Raw genomic sequence first — 22,869 nt, 5'->3', positions numbered from 1 at the left:
GAGCACCTCATCTCAAAAAGAAAGAAACTATATTCTGTGTTTTCAGAAAGAAAGTGATTTTAACTTATGTACAGCATGGAAATATGAACTCGAAGGGAAAAAAATCAGTGACAATAGCATTATGAAGAAGAGTTACTTGATTCCTCACCCCTGGGAATAGTTTCACCTTTCTAACAGTATATAGCAAGTGTGGCTTCCTGCAGCACTTTACCAGGTTTCACCCAAAGCAGAGGTGACTAAGAGTTGTGAGCACAAGGACAAGAGAAATTCCTTCTTGATTACTGAGTTCTTTGCACAGAACTAAATGAGAAACAGCTTTAGTGTTCTGCACATTTGATTAATTGGCATCCAAAGGCAGCACTGCTAGTTCCCTGAGGAAGTGTGGTACCTTCATACATAAGCAGGAGTATTCTCTCTCTAAAGGAATTGTAAAGAGAATTATGTAGTGTTCAAAGCAGGGATCTGGGAGGTCAGAATGGGGGTCATTCTGAGGAATCATTTATTATAATCTAAAATTATGGAGATATGAGCTCATCTTTTGCCTTCCTTGGACAGTGAACTTTATATTGAAGTAGCATGATTAAGTGATTCTCCTCACCACAAAAAAACCTCACTGGGGCAACTAATCATAGTGGGAACAAAACAAATGTTCCAAAACCTTAGTAGTTTGGGATATTTTAGGAATGAGAGGAAATGTACTGGACTGGTTGTTTATGGAAAAGCAGAGATCCAGGAATTAGAAGGCCCGAGGCAACTAACAGGCCAAAGCACAGCAGCATCTCCCCAAACCTCAGGGTGTTCAGCTCTAATATGAAAAGTTACTATGAGCCAAAAGTCTCTGCAAATGCTAACATCCTCTGACATCCAGACAATGTAAAAACAAAACAAAAACAACAAAAATAATTAACAACAGTAACAGCAGCTAACACACAATGCTTACTCTGTGACAGAGACAGTTCTAAAGTCCTTTTACATATATTGCAACATTTAATATTCATCACGGTCCTATGAGATAAGTAATATTATCATTCACTTTCTTATGGTGAAGAAACCGAGGCAAAGAGACAGAAAATGACTGACCAGATTAGATTCTGGGGGACCACAAAAATCCCAGAATTTATTTGTAAAAAGTGTGCATTTGCTCTTACATGTTTAAACTTCAGTCGCCTTCAAAGTACTTTCTGTTGGATGCAATACACCTGTTGAGACACGTTTTCCACTGCTCAGAACAGTTTCTGAACTCGTCAATTTTGACGCCTGTTAGTGCTTTTGCTGTTTTTTGTTTCACCTCTTGTACACCGGCTAAACGTTTCCCTTTGAGAATTTTTTTCCTCTGGGAAAACAAAGCAAAAGTAACTTGGGGTGAGATCAGGTGCATAGGGAGGGTGGGGCACGGGGGTCATGCCACTTTTGTCAAAAACTGCTGTATACTCAGCATGGTATGGACAAGTATGTTGTCACGGTAGAAGAACTAGTCACCTGTTTGCCACTACTCCGGGCATTTCTTCTGCAAATCGTGACAACCTTCTCAAAACTTCCGGATAAAAACTTTGGTTGACTGTTCGATTAGGTGGAATAAATTCCAGGTATACTACAAGGGGCCTGCCCTCCAAAAGATAATTCTGGGTTTTTTGGGGTTCCCTCCTCAGAACTTCAGAACTAGTAGGTCCAGGTTTTGGATAGAGGTCATATGACTACAGTATCCTTGTTCTTAAACCCCTCACTGCATTGTCTATTGCAGTATAGGTAGAGGTGTGTTTGTGTGTGTTACATATTGTATTGTTTCTCTCTCTCTACTTACTCTGTTTCTCCTTTTTATTTTCATTCTACACATCTCTCACCACTAAACATTTTAGGGTGTCATACAGGTTTTTTCATTTATTTGAGTTTAGGTTATCTTACTAATGAGAAAAAGCTCCTCAGTTTGATCCAAGATGGACCTGGGATAATTCTGGACAGAACTGTTCTCTGGCCATGGATTGCCACACTGCTCTCACTTGGTGAAAAGGGTAGCTAGGAGGTCATCACAGCAGGTGACAAAACCCTTCAAAATTCTCATTGACTTGATGATTGGTCAGAAATTGCATCTTTCTGGGTGAAGGTTAATGTTCTCTGCCTTCTTATATCCAAGCAGAGATTGTCTGGTGACTCTCAACAATCCTCCTCCTTTGTTTTCTTTAAGATTAAATTAATTTGTGGTGTTCAGATATGAAACAGAATCCAGGTAATAGCTCTCAGAAATTCTTCATTGTTAGGCCAACAGGGCTAAGCAGACTTTTTCTTTGTAATATATGGCAAATTTACACATCACCACTTACCACTCAAATGAATTCAGTTCAGCTCAAACTATTAAGGGGCTAAAGCATATTTTACCACCAGTAGGAGAAAGGATGTATATTAAACTTCTCTCAAGCAGCTTTCAAGGTACCTTAATATATCATTAACTTAACACTACTAATTTAGAATTTAAGATACTTTAATATCTCATTAACTCAACACCACTAATTTGAAATTTAAATAACTAAGTTATGGACTAGCTCAAACTTGAACTTTTTATCATTTATGAAAAAAGGTTTGCAAAATAAATTAATGGTAAAAACACCATTTCAGAGAAAATATTTAATCCACTGGAAGGCAAACTATTTTCAACCTGTTTCAGTAATTGTAAATTAATATTACAGTCTGCTCTTTAGTTTTTCCTAGGCTTCTCTACAAGGTATCATTTTGCACAAATAAGAGAAAAATACAGCTTAGGAAACCCAGATTTCTAACAATTTTTGTCCAACAGCTTGGTTTAATATTTTTATATATAAAATATTTTTATACATTATATATATATTTATACATATATTTATATATTTTTTATAATTTTTCACATCTCTTTCCCTTAAAAGGAGAATATTGTTGACAAGTTTAAAGTAATCTTGCTGCCATGGTGACCACAGTACTCTGAACTGGTCATTTTGGATTTATTCAGATAATTATGAATTTCTTCATTGGGAAAAAGTCTGAAATTTCTTTTTTTTTTTTTTTGAGTTGGAGTCTCACTCTGTCAACCAGACTGGAGTGCAGTGGCCGCTCCCGGCCACCGCAACCTCGACCTGCTGGGCTCCGGTGAGCCTTCCGCCTCAGCCTTCCGAGTACCTGGAATTACAGGCGCATGCTACCACGCCGGCTAATTTTTTTATTTATTGTAGAGATGAGGTCTCACCTGCCCAGGCGGGTCTTGAACCCGCGGACTCAGGCAATCCACTCACCTCAGCCTCCCAAAGGAGCGGGATGACAGGCTGAGCCACCGAGCCCGGCTGAAATTTCTATTTAATCTACCCAAACCGTAACATTTAAAATCTAATTTTTAACTATCTTATTTCCTCCAATAATGGTCTCTAAATAAGTAACTTTTAAAAATTTTACAGTCCACTATTTCTAATCCTGTGGAAAATCATTTCTGCTATTTCTAGTGAAAATGTGTATAAATAATAGTAATTTCTAAAAGGAGACTCTAGTCTTTTTAAAGGCTTTCAGAAAGATCTATGGTTTTACCATTCAGATGATAGAGTTCAATAATGTAATAGCTACGGTATTAATCAGATGAACTGTGAGGTGATCAGTATGTTAACTTACTTCACTAGTGTAATCTTTTTTATGGTCTCTATGTATCCCATAACATCATGTTGCATACCTAAAATATACACAATAAAAAATTATTTTAATAAACAAAATGTAGAGATGGAGGACATGTGAAAGAGTCTCCTGTAGCCTCCCCCATCAGGCAAGTAAGATAGCATGAACCAGTCTATTTTGCAGATGAGGAAGCTGAAGGCTTTAGAAGGTAACACACCAGTGACACGATGTTATAAAGTTATAGCTTTTCAAAGCCAGAACATTGTGAAGAAGGGTTCAAGAACTGAAGTCTCCTGCCTGGAACTGTGTACCTTTTATTCCTGTATTTTTAGTAGCTGGAGAATGGAAATGAGAACTACGAAAATCTACCATTTGAAGGCATGGTAGTAAATGAAGAGAACGCTGGACTGGGGGTGAGAACACCTGAATCCTATCCTCAGCCCTGTTATCACAAAAACTCTGCTGGGCGTTGTCTGCTTCATCTGAAAATGAAAAGATTGGATGAGATGAGATGCCATCTCTCTCTTATTGCCACATTAGCAGACATTAACTTAAAAAAATCTAGTGCTTTGTAAAAATATAGAGGGCAAAGTAAGTATTGTGTTGCCAGGACTCTTAGTTGGCTGAGAAGATTCTGGCAGAGCTCCTTTAGGTGCCTCCCTCACAGGGCGTGCTGCTAAATCATTGCTGTAGGTATCAACATGGTGCAGTGGATGAGCACTGAGGTGCCTGGTCAAAGTCAGAGAGGCACAAGGGCTTTTTAACCTCAGCCTGATCCCATTAAACTCACTGGAGTGTGATTTTGGACATATAAAGCAAATGTATTGGCTCTGAGCCCATCAAGATTCTGAGACTCCTTCTCAACAAGTAAGCAAGCAGATAGACTAATCATCTGAGATAGACTTTGTTTTATGCAGTCTGTATTAGGGATCTATATAATCCAAGGTGTGCCGTGTGATGAGACAATGCTAAAGTGCACATCTGTGAAACAGATTTCCCTTCAACTGATGATGTCATGAAAAGGCTCTGAACTCTGAATCAGCAGACTTGAGCTTCAGTCTTAAAAAGGCCAGTCACTTTGGGAAGGTTGTTTAGCAACTTGGGACCTATTTTCTCCTCTCTGAAATGCAGATTCTCGAATAATTTCCTTGTTTTCTCCTAGCTCTAGTAATTTGAGATTCTGTGTAATATTTGAACTTTATGAGACAGGCAATCCAGTTGGGAGTCAACCTACATCCTAGAGACAAAGCAACTTAAAAATATATATATATAAAATATAGATTTATATGATATAATAAAATAATATAGAATATATAGGTATTAATATATTAGATATATAATGTATCTATTCAAAATTAATATATTAATATCTATATTATATATTATTTTAGTATATTTATAAATATAGATTATATAATATTATATAATTATATAATATGCTAAAATATATAATATATAGATATTAATACATATTAGATATGTAATAATATCTATTATATATATTTAAAATTGCTTTATATAGACAAAACTTTGATGGAGCATCCAGAAAATTAGAGTAATGTGCAGAACTTCTGAATTTAACTGCTACTTAAGACAGGATTTTTGTAAACTTGAGGATGACGCGTTTGGAGAAAAATAGAATTGATGTGGCATCTCTTAATCTTAATTGTAGTTTGATCCTTTATCCAGGATCTTTACAAAGAAACTTTGAGGTTTTAATGAATATTAACAATTGACAAACTAGAGCCAGGTCCTTGGGAAGTTGGATATTTTGGGGTCTTCTGGAGAGTTAAATTGATTATTGTGACCATTTGACCTAGTTTATCCTCCACCTGTGGAATACAATCTCATTCTTCAGATATATTTCATTGATAGAATCTTGTTAAAATGTAATATCCTTTTATATACTGAGGTTTAAAGTTAAACAAGTTTCTTGCCTTTAGATACTCAAGTGATGCTAATATAGTCTTTTTATGGATGTTCCTTATCCTATAACATTATCTTTGTATCATATTTTATATAGTTTTTCTATCCACTCTTACATTTGGTCATCACAGCAAACTTCTCTGAGAAGCTGGAGGTAAAATGCTCTCTCAATTTTAGAGAAGAAAAACTAGATTCAGGTGCCAAAGTCACATGACCCCATCCCCAGTTATTTTGTCATGCTTTTCATTACCAATAAATGGATGAGTTTGTTCCACTATTCAAAGGGCATCTTGCTCAAGGCTGGTGTACATTTGCAAGTTCCTTACTGACAGCCAAATATTGTCACCCTATAGGGAGTTACTCAGAGAAACACAGTGTGAATGATTAATCTATATGCTGCCGAAGGTTGTGAATAATTAAAAGGATACTTTGGAAAATAATATTTTATATATTGTCATACAATTTTATTAATGTTTCTGATAAGTGTAAAATATGTGAGAAGTGTTGAGGTAGATTTAATGAACTGCAGAGTTGGAAGAGGATGAACACCCCAGAAAGAGACAACTTATAAGGATAATCTGAAAGAGTTGAAACAGGAATAACCAGAGAAATTTACAGACCAATTACATTGTCCATGAGTGTGGTTTGTTTTCTGAAAGTTCAAATTTCTCAATTTAAACACTCAATTCAATTCTATCCCCTTCAAATAAGTCATCTTGAGAGGCTATATACTTACTCCATTCGTGCTGCTTATTAATTGAATTATTTCAAGAACTTCTCTTTTATAATTGCTTTCTGAAACAGACACTTTCTTTTAAATATTCTTAATGGTGTTTTAGATAAAGTCAGAATTACTCAGGGCCATGTCTGGTGAAAAGGTGGGTGTAATTTATTTTCCTTACTTTCTTTTTATCCTTCCATTTCCCTCCCTCCCTTCCTCTCTTCTTTCTTTCTTTCCTCCCCTCCTTACTTTGAAAAAAGAGATGAGACCAGATTTTGTTGTACGTCTTATAAACTTTCTCTGAAGACTCCAGAAATTATTCTAAATAATGGAAGGTTGCTGTAACAAGAACACATTTTCCAAGTTAATTATGTTGGTGTGTAAATTCTAGTTTGTGGGTTTAAAGTATTCAGTCTTGTGGTTTTGTAATAATATTTCCCAGAATGAATTCTACGGGACTTTTGATTAGAGTGTTGGAGTCGTTGCCCACTATAGGAGACCCGAATGCTTTCTCTGTGCTAGTGATGGACTTGGGTGAGCAGCTCTGGGCAGGGCTGAGGAGCAGGGCAGGGAATGGAGCAGAAGTGGTGTGGAGTATTGAGTTGGCTTAGGGTGCTACACGTCCCTGATTGGAGGCATCCAGAGAGAGTGGTCAGGGTGGTATGGCAGAAAACTAGAAGCCATGGAATGTAATGGGGACCCCCCAAAACTTGGAATTTACTTATTTAAAAATTCTGTATTTATTCTTACATGTTTATACTTCAGTCACCTTCAAGGTACTCTCCATTTGATACAATACACCTATAGAGACACTTTGTCCACTGCGCAAAACAGTTTTTGAACTTGTCAGTTTTGATGCCTTTTAGTGCTTCTGCTGTTTTTTTTTTTGTTTGTTTGTTTCACCTCTTCCACATCAACATTTCCATTTGAGGAATTTTTTCTTTTCTGGGGAAACAACACCAAAAAAGTTGCTTGAGGCATGGGGGTCATGCCATTTTTGGGCAAAAACTGCTGAATGCACATCATGATATGGGGAGGTTGTTCATGGAAATCACCCATCATGAAATTGGCAAACACTTTGAAAGAATCTCAAAAAAATTTTTTCACTGAAGCTGAACACAGCCACTCACATAAATACTAGCTGGAACACTGATGCTGATGAGTTCCTGGAATACTTATCTATCAGGGGAAGACTGTAGTACAAAGGGGCCTGCCCTCCAAAAGCTAATGAGGGTTTTGGTCCCATCTCATATCATGGCTATGTAAGGACCTGGGGATGCCAGGCCTGATGTCATGTTTGAGAATCAGGGTGGTGTGGTGGAAAGGACATGGGACTGGGAATGTTGCTTAAAATATTACTTCTGCTCCCAACTAACTGTAACATTTGGGCAAATAATTTAACCTCTCCGTGCTTATTTCCTAATCCATCGAGTTAAAATTATAGAACTAAATGAGCTCAAGGTTTCCTTAAAGATTAAAATTGACTTTATTAGGGATGGATGATAAATGTCTTCAAATACTTGAAGAACTCTCATGTGGAAAAAGGATTAGACTAAGACTGTAGAATCTCTATGGAGGAGACAAATATCAAAGGATTGCAGGGGAGCTAATTTTAACCCTAAGTTAGAAGGACTGTCCAACACTGAGCTGGCTACCTTGAGGATGGAGGGAATCATGGATGAGTTCCCCATCCATGGAAGAATTCAAGAAGACTGAGAAGGCCAATTTTTATGTTGTTTTAGAAGGGAAGCATAAACAGCAAGAAGTGGTGGGCTGGTTGATTATAAAGGTCTCTTTCAGTTCCAAGATTCTAGGAATTTCTATGCCTTAGGTGGTCTTCTGTGCCCTTAATTGTGTTTGTGATGCCACACAAGACCTGGGAATGACAGGTGTAGACGTCCTAGGCAGTTCTAGAAGTGAGAAGTGACACATGAAGGTTTGGTTCATGCTGCCTAGACATCTTTAGAATTCCTAGAAAAATATGCATCCTAGCAACCTTGTTGTTTAACCTAATGTTACGTGAAAGACTTGAAGAAGAGTCTCCCAGAGTCATTGAATGAGAGTAGCTAAAAGAGGAACCTTTAAGCTTCCTCTCTTAGCATCCTCACTGCAATTGTTAAGATTGTCCCTTCATTTCTTAGCAGGGATACATCTCACAAGCCGCATCAGGCCCCAGGCTCCAGAGTAGCATGTCATGTGAACACAGAGCTAATCATTATTGATTCCTTGGGCCATTATGGTAAAGGGACATTAATTACCATCAGCCCAGTTGCACTAACGTAGTTGTAATGAGCACGCCTGTGGGAATTCCCAATGAGGGAACTGCTCATCAGATCACAGCAACCAGCAGGAGAATGAGGTGGGCTGGGGTGCAGGTGTCCAGGAGGAAGACAGTTTCATTGGCCTAACTCTAGTTACCTCCAGAGTTTCTGCTAATTTATGCACTGGTGCCCAAAGCACTCTGTGAAATGCCTCTCCCTTTTTTTCCTACTCCCTGGTATGTTCTCTTCCCTATACACAGTACAATAGTCCTGGTTTCCAGATGCATCTGGTGGTACCAGATCCCTGCTTATTGGACTCATCTCACAACTCTTCGAAGTGTGGGCCAGGCTTGGTGGCTCAGCCTGTAATCCCAGCACTTTGGAGGGCCAAGACGAGTGGACTGCCTGAGCCTGCAGTTTCAAGACCAGTCTGGGCAACTTGGCGAGACCTCATCTCTACAATAAATAAAAAACTTTCCAGGCGTGGTAGTGCGTGACTGTAGTTCTGGCTACTTGGCAAGCTGAGGTGAAGGATCGCCTGAGCCCAGCAGGTCGATGCTGGGGTGGCTGTGAGTGTGCCACTACACTCCAGCCTGGGCGACGGAGTGAGACTCCAACTCAAAAAACAGAAGTGTAGGCTGGGCAAGACTTCATTGAGTTAAAGAGTATGTGCATATCTTTGGGATGAAGAGAGACCCTAAGTTCCTACATGCCACCTTTCTTAGTAGAAAGTTGACTTTGTACATTCCTACTTTCTTTTCTTGTCTCTACCATCTCCACCCTTTAATTTGCCTTCCTTTCTGAACAATAATTGTTAACACTTAATGAGGGTTTACTATGCACCAGGCCTCATGGTAAGTGGTTAACCTAAATTGCCTCATTTAAGCCTTACAAACTTACTGCGATTACCCCACTTTTTGCAGATAGGAAAAAACACTGAGGTTCGAAAGCCAAGTAATTTGCTCAGAGTCCTAGCTATAGTCTGAACTTAAACCAAACTCACTTGTTTTATATTGTTGTATTCTTTTTGTATTTGGTTCCTAGTATATGAAAACATGGATGGCTCTTGCATAATCAAATGGCAATTGAAGGAGTACCAAGTTTGGTAATGTTATCTGTATCTCTATTCACTGACCTGTCTTCATCTACCTTCCTCTCTATATACCACCTTTCTCTATATATACCTTCTTCATACTTTTAATCTTCCTTTTATTTTATCTTTACAGGTATCTGATCAATGTCACTTTTGAAGGGAGAAATCTGTCCTTCAGTGAAGATGGCTACCAGATGCACCCGAAACTGGTGATAATCCTTCTGAACAAGGAGAGGAAGTGGGAGAGGGTAGGACATGTCTTTGGCAATTTTTGAGCAAAGTAGAGGGGTAGGGATGTAAAATTTTGCAATACATTAAAGAAAAACAGGTCCTTGGTTTTCATCTTTAGATCTGTGGAACAAGAGATGAATACTTGGAGAACACAGAAGTCATTTATCAGACTTACATCTTCATTTTCCTGCTAATTTGGTTGATCAAGAGGTTGTTTTCTTTCTGTATTACCATTTAATCTTGATAATTGCATTGCTGTCTGCATGATGACTTTGTTTTCATGGAAGCATATGTATGTACAATATAACATAATTTGGCGGAAACTGAATCAGTGGTACAATTCAGAAGTTGTGTTCTATACAGTATCTGGGGAGGCTTATAGAATAATTTACTATCAGACAGGTTTAGATTTACTGTGATAGAAGAGTTGCCATGCAAGACTCTGCTCAGGATTTCTCTTATAGCCAGCTGCTCATGATATTTTAAATTTTACCATCAGAAATTAATCTCTGTGAATGCCAAATCTACAATTCACTAACTTGTCTATTTAGGACCTTGGGCAACTACTCTGTGCCTTTGTTTTCTCATCTGTAAAATGGAGATAATAATCATAGCATCCACAGGTATGAGGATTAAATATATTAATAGACGTAGATTATTCAGAAGTGTGCCTCGCATGTATTAAGCACTCAGTATTATCTTCTATAATTACTCTAAATTCCTAGAGAATGTTCTTGAGAGCAACGTCATCATTGGTATATATCTAAGTATATTCTGCAGAGTCCTTGTCCCTTGGGATACTTTGCTGAAAAATATTTCTACAGATGAACAAGGTTGGGAGATGCTGCTTACTGTTTCTCACTCTAGGAGAGTCTCAGGACATATTAACACTTGAAAGTCCAGAGGTATCTTATAGCAAAGAGACATCTTTATTTTATTTAATATGGAGTTTCCTGGAATCATTTTACTCCATGACCCCTTTGTTCATGATATTCATATTCTGTGAAAGCATGTTGGGGAACTGGTTTGAGAAAATTGCCACAGACTCCACGGGCCAATTGGCAGAGAACAGTTTTTAAGATGTCAGTGTGGTTCTGACTAGAATGGAAACTAAACTATACATTTCTGGAGTCAGTAGCCAGGAAGAGTTCAGAGAGAAACTTCCTGAAACTCACAGTCTGAGCAGCTAGTTATGTGACTGTTCACCTGGTAAACCAGGCCTGTGTGGCTAAGGCAGTAGAACCCAGGACTTAATTCTTCAAATTGACGGGCTTTGATGTAGCATGCATTTCCTCTTGCCAGGGCGTAGCCATAAGGCTTAAGTAATGCCTGATTCTTGATTAAAGCTACACTCTCTCCACTGAGTTATCATTTCTCTAGAAATGGTTGTTCCCTGGGTTCCTGCTTTCCACCCCAATCAAGCTGCTTTCACTACTGCTGTAGCGACGTCATAATTTAAGAAGTGTTCTGGGCCCCTCATGTATAACAGACACTTCTGTCTCTCTTCAGAAGAGGAGTTATTAATAACTGAGACTTCATAGTAGCTCATAAGATGTCCAGCTGGGGCAGCTTTTATGCAGTAGACTCATGATTACTGTCTCAAGCAGGAGGCATTTCACAACTATTCTTTCTTAAAGAGACACCACTTACCATCCTGCTGACTCCTTTTCCTGAGGGTGAAATCTGAGGCCTGTGCCCCCTCCCCTTTTCAGAGCTAGACCCTCCCTCCTGAGATCTGGATCCTTTCCTTCACCAATTCCAGTTTTATTCTAGCTCTGAAATTTATTCTTTAGTTTGCATATGATCCAAGAACTATGCATTGATGCCCCAAATGGACATCTTATGAGCTACCTATGAAGTCTCAGTTATTAATAACTCCTCTTCTGAAGAGAGATTATTTATTTTTTAAAAAATAAACCTCATTGTCCCTGACACCTGCCTTTATCCATTCAGATCAGTCCTCCTGATGGCTGCTAGAATGATCTTCCTAGAGCACAACTTGAATCGTGACACCAAACTCAAGACTTTTGTGCTTTATGGATTGGGTCTAGACTTTATTCATTCTTGCACTCAAGGCTCTGGTCTACTTTCCCAACTTGTCTTTTCTTCCTTGTGGTTTCCTGTCTCACCGTCAAACTATCCTGGGCTCCTTTCTCATCTGAGACTGTGTCTTGATGTGTTCTGCTCCCTGTATATGTCATGATCTTTCTTCCTGGAATAAATGGTCCAATTATACAAATCATGACTATTCTTTGGATCCAAATTAAAATGTTACTGCTTCTTTCCCTGACTTTTGACTAAGATGTAACCTCCCACTCCCTTGTTCCCTGTAGCTTTTGTCCACCAGCCTACGGTAGCACTCATGGCATCTGCCTTGTGTTAGAGTTATGTGTGTGCATGCTTTCAAAGGGCAGAGGCTGAGTCTTTATCTCATCGTGTCCTCACAGCAACCTGGAAGAGTGCATTGCATACAGCAGTTCAATAAATATTTGTGGCATGAATGAGAACCATTACATAATGAGACAGTTCAAAATCTATCATTAAGAATCCAAGTTTATGCTACTGCCCTTGATACAATCGCTGTTATTTGGGGGAAAGGGGGAGGATAAAATCTTTATGTAGATTGAATTTGTATAGATCCTACTTTAAATGTACTAAAAGAAACTTGCTATTTAAAGGAATTCTGTGGTTAATCTTTTTGTAAAGCATTTAGGGGGTTTGAGAAAATAGAACATTTTTATATTGACTTGGTTAAACCAAGGAGCACTTTGAAAGAGAGATGTCTGGTGTTCACTGAGTTCACAGAGCCAAGCATTTCCCCCTCTCCCAATTTGGAAGCCCTTGTTAGGGCTCACCTGTGGGTTGGGGTGTGGGGAGGTGGCAGGAGCCAAGCTCAGCTCTAGGGGGTGTGGTGAACCTGCACTGTGGAAAGTTGTCCCTGTCCTTCCACTGTTACCCTGGCCCCCAGGATATCATTCTCAAGATGCTTGATGGTGCTCCTGAAGTCCTCTGTGGTCCAGGGAGGATTTAGTGTCAGTGGACTCCAGGCAGGCACCAGAGTAAAGACACTACAGGGAGAAGTCGGACATTGGAAAGATAAGCAGGGAAGGCATCTGGATTTGTGGAAGAAACACGGGCTTAGGACAGGACTCTCAGCTACTAGTAGACCACAAACTAGCCGTGACACTTGCTTTTTTCACTTTTCTCCATCTTTCTCTCCTTATCTCAAAAGTGATGATATAAGACTAAGAGACATTTAGAGTTCTTTCTAGTGCTAACTTCTGGGATTGCAAATTCTCCTTGTAAATAAATAGATGCCTGAAATGGAAATTGGGCAAGGGCTGGAACACACGAAGGAACCTGAGATTGTTTAGAAGAGCAGTTGCTCTCAGGGCATGTTTGTCATTCTTGTCATTTAGGTAAATATCATTTCTCTAGAAAGGACCTTCCTGGTGATGCATGGTGAGGTGGTCACCCAGTCATTCTAACAGTGGATTTTAATCTTCTTCAATAGACTTGTTTTCTGGTGTTCTGCTTATTTGCTTGCTTGTTTTGTTTATTATCTGTCTCTTCACAGCAGAATGAATGCTCATGGGAATAAGGACCTTTTTCACCTCCATAATTCTGACCCTTCAGAAAAGCACCTGACTCAGAGTGACTACTCAAAAGATAATTGTCAAATAAATGAAGAATTCTTTTGCTTAGGAGAGTTAGAATAATGACCAGCTATTTCACTTCTACCTCCAAAATACTCTTTTAGACAGAAAGGTTTACTGGGGACAGCATGAGAACAGGTTCTTTTTCTACCTCTGGGGTGAGCAGGGAGGTTTGACATCCAGTGTGTACGTGTATGCATGTGTGAACAGCTTTTAGCAAGGAGCCTCGAGGCAAGAAAGATTCATTAAGTTGTTGGTGTGAACTACGTGATAGGATTTCACAATGTTCCTTCAGGTTCGTAAAAGTAGTCCCAATGCTACCGTCTTATAAATTTGGTTCCTTTGGAAAGACTTGAAGTCAATGCGACATAGTCTGTGGTTTTGGAAATCAGAAAGAACTGAGTTCAGTTCCCCTATGTTGGCATTAATCAACCGTGTAAACCTGAACCAGTGACTGATATTACCCGAGTCAATATTTTCCATTTGTAAATTAGAGTTTTATATAAGGCTGTTGAAGAGATTTCATAGTCAAAAACCAGTTAATAGTGACTGAAATGTTGTCGGTATTCCACAAATGTCAATTGGTAGTCACCACCCTTCGTGTTTAGTTTTTTTAAGGCAATATTTGCACATGATAAAAAGTCAAATGGTATAAAAGGGTATCCAATAAAAAAAAAACCCTCTTCTCATCTATGATCCTTAGTTCCCCTCTCCAGAGCAGTACTGCTCTCAATTTCTGGAATCCTCCCCAGAGCAATTGTTGTTGCTAATTTTTTATGTATTCCTCTGAAAATACTCCAAACATAGACAAATTTGATTGATTTACCTAGCCTTTAAAAAAAAAAAAATGATATCTCTGCTGCTGTGAACCTTTAATGGGATCCTATATAAGTAACCTCTAAAAGGCATGGGATCAGAATAGCCAACAGACCTCCAGATCAGAATTATATTCACAGAAAGCCAACAAAATCTCTCTGGTATGTAGGAATGTGTAGAAGGACATTTAAAAAAGAAATATTGTACACATACACATATGAACACCCCAATATGCATGCAGACATAACCTGGTAAGGCAAAATGGGTTGGGAATGGTGGAAAAATCATTGTGTGCAGAGTAGGCTCATTTGTAAGACTTTCTAAGTGGGGGACAGCTGCATAAACCAGCATTAAAAATAGCCTGGCACAGAGAAGCAGTTCCAGCAAGCTTTAAGTCTTCTGTCTCTATCAGAGCCTTTCATGATTTGCTTCATTGCTGCTGCTCTCTGCTTCCATTTAATCGTTCCTAAAATGGGGATAATAAAAATGAAATGCAGTGGGGGCGTGTTCTGAGTAATGACTTCAAGAAATGATGATGGTGCATTTTCAGGCTGTAAGATGTAAACAGACCTTAAAGGGACTGTCTGGGTCAGAATTAAAGGAGGATATGTAAGATTTGCCTCTCTGCTTGTCTTTTCCTCCAAAGAGACCAGGAGTGTGTTTTATGAGCCCACTCTGTCTTCCCTGCCTCTACCTACCAGAAAATTGTCCATCCTTATATAGATTAAAGCATTCTCAGTTTGTGGGGGTCCTTCTTTGTACCCTCTGAACCCATGACCATCTATGGCTTGCAACTCTGAGATGTCACATCCACATTTGCTAGTGAAGGAAATTAATAAATTAATGTGCTTGGCACACAGTGCTGGACCAGGATAGTACTTAGGAATTAATGGATGAATCAATGGGAAGAAGGAAGGGTAAGCAAACTGAGAAAAGGAAGACCCCCTCAAGAGATGTAGCAGCAACAACAACGTGGTAAGATGGAGCGCTCTACCAGTATCTACAGCCTGGGATGAATAAGACAGACTAAGGGATGCTATGTGTCTCTTCTCCCATGCATCCAGGAGACAGCACTCAGTCCAGGGTGGGGAGGCTCCATGATCCTAGCACCTGAGGACTATGGTGATCATATTCCACAATGACCAATTTGGTGATAATATAATAGAGGTCAATCACTGCTGTGGCAGGTATCACCACTTGAAAGCTTTCAACTGCCACTTACATGCACACACACTCACTCAGGGACAAACTGACAGACTGCTCTTGAACCTAGAAACCCATCTGTTTGCCTCTTTGTTGTACCTCTGTACAATGCAAGACATTACTGCATAGGCAAATAAGAATGTATTTGGTGACTTCCCAGACATACCTGTACAAGCTGTGTTCCACCTCCCAGCCCCAGGGGAGAAACTGGGGAATACTCATGCTCTCTCCCGGTTCTGCAGAGGTTTTCTAAGGGGGTGCCACAGAAGCTCCTCATGTCAGGGATGTTTTCTCAGGATCTCCTGATACCACCATTTGACAACGTGCTATTTTTACCGACTTTGAACTGAGTACTAATATGCATCATTGGATTAAGGGATTAGAAAACAGAATCCATGGAGAAAGGCTATGGGAATTTGAGTTAAGGGAAAGAAGAAAAACGCAATGAGGTGATGACTTACTCTCTTTAAATGTATGAAGAATTATTGTGCCAAGTGTGGAGATCAGCTGTTCACTTTCTCCTCTGAGACAGAACCAGAGTGAGCGGGCTTAAGATCAAGCTGAGAGGGTTTATATTAGCAATAGGGAAAAATCTGTTAATAGAGAGAAGTGTTGAGTACTGGAACTGTTAAGAATAGCAGTGAATGACTTCGGAAGTCCTCAAAATGGGGTGCGTCCTTGTCTCTCTGTAATGTGCAGTCCTGCCCAAAGGACGATACATGAACTGTTGGACTTTGTCCTCTCCCCTTTGTTCCCTTCTCCTCCCCTTCTCCTTTCCTTCTTCTTTTCCCTCTCGATCCTTTCTGCCTTCCTTCCTACATGTAATTGTCGAGCACTTACCTTGAGCCAAGAACTGCTCCTACCAAATTAGTATCATAGTTTTGCTAGTGGCTGGGGGAGAAGAGAAGCAAGTATATTGCAAGAATAAATAAACGTACTTATGGTGACACTTAACATTTATATAAACGAAGGTGATTTTTGAATCTTACTATTTGATATAGTCTAACATTGAGTTGATGCTTCATGTTGCTTGATAAGTTAAGACTCTGCTAACATGTATTTTACTTAAGACAATGACTTACACACAGAGCCACTGGATTACATATTTTGGGAATGTTTTCTGACTTGTGATTATGGCAGGCCCTTACATCCAAGTGTTCTCTTGTTCCCTGAACTTCAAGAGCCCTGCCCCACCCTGTTTTCCTACACCCTTTTCCAGGGCTCAGAAAGAGACTATGCGGGGGATGGGGGTGTGGGGGGGCGGCAGCCCAGGGTGTGGGGAGGAGGAGGTGTGCTGAAAACCCCTAACGTCTCAACAGTGCTGTAGGCTCAGACCACAATGTCAAACTGCTGTCCCCATGGACATCTGTGAAATGACTCAAAGAGAAGAACAGGATGTATTGGGGGAATAGACTTCAGAAATATCATTTCAGAAAGGCTGGTTGTCTTCAGGAGCTCGTCACCAGCCACTGAATGAAAAGGATAAAAGATCACAATAACCTTGGTTGTCTTTACTTTTGAAACCTGTACATGCTGATGGGGAGAAAAAGCAGAACTGAACTCAGAGACTGAAGTGCTGGGTTAACCTTGGCTTAAGGAAACACAGTAAAAAGAAAAGCGTCCCCAAAGCCTAGAGATGGCTTTCATCCATCGTGTTTAAATTTTATTGAGATTTTTATTTCATGACAGTTTTCTGTGGTTGGCCTCTGAGTCCTCTAAACTATTTTTCTAATTTCTATGTTTTTCCAGTAGTGATATTAAAGAAGAAAGAATGGTAGAGGAGTTAGAGGACTCTGTTTATATCCATGTTAAAAACAGCATCTATAATTTCCTTATTGTAAAGGTAACTAATGTTTATTAAAGACATTTAGGAAAATAAAATAACACTTATACATACCCATACGTACAAGAATTAATAGTTCCATTTTTTCTATTTCTTACCAGTGTGGATTTTTCTTGTGTGTGCCATATGTATGTGTGTACATTATAATACAGTACAGTGTGATATAATAGATTGGTATCTTAATGTATGAATAGTTTGCAATCTACTTTTTTCTCTTACTGTGATTCTGTGGATATCTATTTTATTAAATATTATTCAAATGCATGAAAATTAATGTCTATCTAATATTCCATTGTAAAGATGTATCATACTTCTTCAGACTGGTCCCTTATGATTAGACATTCATATGTGTGTTAAATAGAGACTCTGGTTCTCATACGAAAATAATTTCAGAGTTGTTGATGGTCCAAATTTGATATCATAAAATTGCTTTTTAAGATGAGAAGATTGGCACACTTTTTGTTATCTAATGTCCCTAAATGTTAAAAATGAAAATGCTTAAAATTGCTTGGTTTATATTAATTTGGTAGCAACCTGCAGGTATATGTGCCATTGGTGTAGAAGGCTCTCCTTTATTGTTTCTGGTCTGCTAGGAGTGGTAGAGGGTTTTCTCTTTTGATTGAGTGTGCTGCCTTCTAACTTTGCTGATTAGTCTATTTCTTATCTTTGGTAGTTAATGTCACACGGAGAATGGGGTAGACCATGTGTTCTGTGCCTATCTGTACTTTTCATCATACTGGTTTCATTTTCTTGAAGGTTGAAGGCTTGTAAAATCCAGGCTCTCCTTCCAAAGGAACTCATAGGACTGACTCATGCTTGGTGTAATATCCTAATGCTGTTTTCTCTTGTCTACAAGTGAGCCAGGAAAGAGAGCCAGGAAAGAGAGCAATGCCCTCTTTCACCAGTGAGAGCAGCACCTGGCTGACTCACGCACAGGCTATGTTTTGAGACCAATGGGCTATTAAATATGAATAGTAGTGTACTATGCTTTTAATACCCTTATGGACTTTCCACCAAAAATACTACTTTGTGCATACATTAATAGCATATTGACTTTAGCTGAGATCTAAAGTTTGACATTAAAGCTATAGTATCTATTGGCCTTCATATACAAATATGCATCTATTAATCTAGTACCAGAAGATCTTATGATTTAAGTTTTTCCTGTAGTGATGGATTTGTGTTAGTTCATGCAGTCTCTCACTCCACATTACCTCGTTATAAAAACTGGGCAGGAACAGGGCAAAAATAATTTGTGTATACAGGGAGAGAAACTCTGACCTTGGCATGTTAACTTTGCTAAACAGCCTGTAGTACATCTCTCCAATGACTGCTTTCTAGATTTAAAAGGAAATATTGGCCAACAAATAAAAAATAAATTGTTTTTAAGAATTAAAGCTAGTAATAAAAAACATGGACATAGATTTACCATGACAACCATAGAACTCAAAATATTTGAGGTGATCTTATCATTTTCTTTGTAGAATTATTTCTGTTCATAACTTGGCAAAATTTTTAGTTCATTTTGATGAAGAGAGATGTCTTAAGGTGGCTTACTTGGGGTTCTTCTGCTTTCCTTCAGCCTTCCCTCTCTGTCCAGAGGTCAGGTGTTCTCTCCTGCTCATACAGGAGCAATGCCCCTACTGGTTGTATAGGCATTGCAGGCCTTAGTTTTATCAGGTAACTGGAGTTTTGAAGATCTAAACATAAAGCAAATCCATGCCAAGTGAATGCTGAGAAATAAAGTATGATCCTGGAGAGGAAAATAAAAGGAGAGGAGTACACGTAGAAAGCAGTCATTGGAGAGATGTTGCTAAATGCCAGGTGTTCAGTCGTGGTCCTTTTGCTCACCACACAGAAAGCCAATCACTGAGACAACAAGTATTGCCAGAGAAGAAGGCTTTATTTGCCTGATATCCACCAAAGAGAATGGGAGAGTCATTTTCAAATCTATCTTCCACTGAAGTAAGGGGTTTGGACGGAGGTAAGGAAAACAGGAACTTGGGAGAAATCAGAAAGAGGAGTTGGGAAACAGGAGGGGTCTGGCATCTCATTGTCTAAGTGGGGTGATCAGTGATAGAATGAGTTTGTCTCTTGATACTGCATGCTTGAGGCTTGGTTTCCTGAGAAGGAAATTCAGATAAGACAAAATTTCAATCTTTAAGTCCAGGAAGGAACTTAGAAAAGACAAAGTTTCAATTTAAGAACAGAAAGGTCAGTTTCTATGTCTATTCAAAAAACTGTAACCATTTGTACTATGGGAAAGTTGGACCAGCTTCAGAAAGAATGGTAGATAGACCTTGAGGGGAAAGGAAACCATACCCCCCTCCTGCTCTATTTTCCATGAACAACATGTCCATGCTTACACCAAACTTCCTCTGGATGTCCTTTCACATTTTTTTCTAGTCCAGGGGTTTGGTGTAGAGTATCTTCTGAGTTCATCATCTTTGGCTATTCCTGAAATAATATGTACAAATTTTTTCTTCACACATCCCCTAGGAAAGGGAGTTTACTAGAAAAGGAACAGCCTGTAATCCCAGCACTTTGGGAGGCCGAGGTAAGTAAATTGCCTGAGCCCACGGGTTCGAGACCCGCCTGGGCAACTTGGCGAGACTTCATCTCTGCAATAAATCAAAAATTAGCCGGGTGTGGTAGTGCGCGCCTGTGGTTCTAGCTACTTGGAAGGCTGAGGCAGAAGGATCGTCAGAGCCCAGCAGGTTGAGGCTGTGGTGTCCAGGAGCAGCCATTGCACTCCAGTCTGAGTGACAGAGTGAGACTCCAACTCAAAAAAAGAAAAAAAGAAAAGGAACAAAAGATTCCCTCTTAGGTAGAATTTCTGGTGGATAGAATGCAGGTAGACACTTCAACATTCTCTTTATCAAAAAATGAAAAAAATTATGTTTTCTTTCTCAGAACTGAGAAGATATATAAATGCTAGAACAGACTAGCCTGGAATTAAGGGATATTAGAAATATTTGACCATTAAACATCTGACTCTTATATAACATTTTATTAGCAGTGCTGTTTTTGAGGAATTTTTATATGGATACCATTTTAATTTCAATTGAAACCTTGAGAAATACTTGTATATGTAAGCATATTGAGGTTCAGTGAGGTCACATGATTTTTCCAAAGTCACACAGCTAAGGAATGGCAGAGCTGGGTATAGACATTGATGTCCAGCTCCATTTATGTCTGGCATGTTTTTTGCCTCAACACACAAAATATAAGAACACAACTAGAACAACAGAATCAAAGTGTAGCAATATCAATGTGGATAATTTTCTAGACTAGAGGACAGTTCACACTATGGAAACATGCAGGCCCTATCACTTAAGAGTTTTAAAACTGCATGCTAAAAATTGATCTAGCACCATGGTTGGAGGTGGGAGCATGGGAGTCAGTTAGCCCACACTGTGACTGGCTACTTCAGGTAGTATTTTCCTGTGATTAACAAAAATTAAAAGGAAAAAGGAAGGAAGGGAGAGAGGGAGGAAAAGAAAGATAAAGGGGAAAAAACTTTCTTGTATCCCTATATAACTATACTTCCTATCTGTTATACACACACGCACACACACACCCCTACCTTCTCTTTTCAGTTGAAAACAAAACCTCTCTCTCAAATTTTGAGGATAGAACACATTTCTTTGAATAATAAAGGCCATAACTACCTATAAAAACAGTTGTCTAGGTCTTCCATGCATAGAGGTGATTTTCTAGGAAATAGTCATTAAAAGCTCTTTTAAAATGCAACCCCCTTGGCAGTGGCACTGCAGCTCCGAAGCCCCATTGATCAGACATCTGTTGGAGGTGCAGAGAAATGTTGAAACACCAAGGGGAATTTAAAATAGCTGACCTACAAAACAGCTCTTAAATCTTAGTAGGACAGTGACATGAAAATTTAACTTTGCTTTATATGAAACACAAGCAACCAAATATTTTATGAACTCAACCAGCTAAGGGAGAGGAGTTTTGAGAGCTTATATAAAACTAGATAAATTAAACTAGATTCATTAAGTTAAAAAAATGTCTATGAAAGAAAAAGTAGGAGCAAACTTGGAGTAAGAACACTGATTTTGGATTCATCATTGCTGCTTCAATATTTCCCCACATGTGACTGTGGTTTTCAACTGTGGTATATGAGTTAATTTAAATAGGGTGAACTTTTTAATTTAAATAATCATCTATTTATTTTTATAATTATCTTCTTTTTTTTGCGAGTGATACTTGTCTCACATGTGTATAGTCACAACTGGAAATTTTTAATATGTGTATTTTAAAAAGAATGTTATTTCAAATATTAAATATCTGTGGTACACACATGTGGTGAAAGATGTGACAGTAGTATATGAATGACTGAAATTTGGGCAATATTTCCATGGGGCAAAATGTCTTCCTGCCCTATGCCAGCCCCTATGTCATGGCATTCAGATATGACCTACTTTCCCTTCCTTTTCTTTCAGCCTTCTGCATTTAGCCTCTATGTCCCGTAGTTGCAACTACCCACTCTCTAACACCCATTATGCTTTTGTGCCTACATGGCTTGGCTTTTGCTTTTCCCTTAACCTTGAATTCTTGAGCTTGTCCTTGGAGACATAGTTTTAGAACCAAGACACAGCATACCTTCTTACCTCTACAGAGCACAGCGGTTTATTCATAAAAGTGTAAATAAATATTACCTTATGTTTCTGTGCCTTTGTTTTTTCATCTATAAAGTGAGGATAATAATAGCTTTGAATTGTAAGCATCAAGTAAGTTTTAATTTATGTAAAAATCTTAGCACAATATCTGACATGTAGCAAGGGCTCTGTGCACATGCCATCTATTATTTTACTTGAACATATCTTAAACCAATGATAGGGCAATTGAAACTAGAGTCTAAAAAACAGGAAAATGGAGAAAATGACCACACTTACACACAAACACAGACACATAAAACTAGGTTGGATTTTGACTTTAGTCACTAAAGGAAGAGACTAGAAAACAGCATATTAATTCCTTGATGTGCTTCGTGATAAATTGGTAATGAGAAAGTTTTCTTCCTTTATTCTAAAATGACTTTTCACACAGGGATTTTTAAAAATTGAATCTTAATTAATAATATAGTACTGACAAAATCTACAACATGGCACAGCAGCCCATGCTGGGCCTATCACCCAGAAATCAGTGGATGAAACCCACCTCAGTTTAAATTTAGCACATTGTGGGTTCTCCGTAACCATTAAATGAAAACCAAAACCCATTAAGCAACAATAAAAGTTTATGAAAAAAACTTGTAGTGTGTTCTTGTGCTATTTGATCTACTTGGGCTTTGCTTTACTGGAATAAACCACCACTTTGTGGTTGATAATAAAGAATTGCCAGTTCCCCCTTTATGTCTTCCTCATTCTGTGGCAGATAGATCGGCTCATAACCATGAAAGAAATTCCTTCCACAAGGGAAAGTGGGTTAATGTCAAAAGACATGGCTATAGTGAGGGTTGACTATAAAGGGAT

General features: G+C 38.8%; 1 protein-coding gene across 2 annotated transcripts in view; it reads left to right on the top strand.

Annotated features, from left to right (window-relative positions):
- GRIN2B (glutamate ionotropic receptor NMDA type subunit 2B) overlaps positions 1 to 22,869 on the top strand; it is a 253,183-nt gene that overhangs the window by 71,173 nt on the left and 159,141 nt on the right. For both annotated transcript variants that reach the window (XM_021712674.1, XM_008058696.2), the window contains exon 2: positions 9,759 to 9,873. In XM_021712674.1, the coding sequence (XP_021568349.1) occupies positions 9,759 to 9,873 (115 nt within the window). The remainder of the gene's footprint in view (positions 1 to 9,758; positions 9,874 to 22,869) is intronic.

This window comes from Carlito syrichta, unplaced genomic scaffold, assembly GCF_000164805.1.
Source record: "Carlito syrichta isolate Samal-C Ts95f unplaced genomic scaffold, Tarsius_syrichta-2.0.1 Scaffold303599, whole genome shotgun sequence".
Lineage (NCBI taxonomy): Eukaryota > Metazoa > Chordata > Mammalia > Primates > Tarsiidae > Carlito > Carlito syrichta.
Note: the sequence above shows the minus strand (reverse complement) of the source record. Positions and strands in the feature narration are given on the sequence as shown.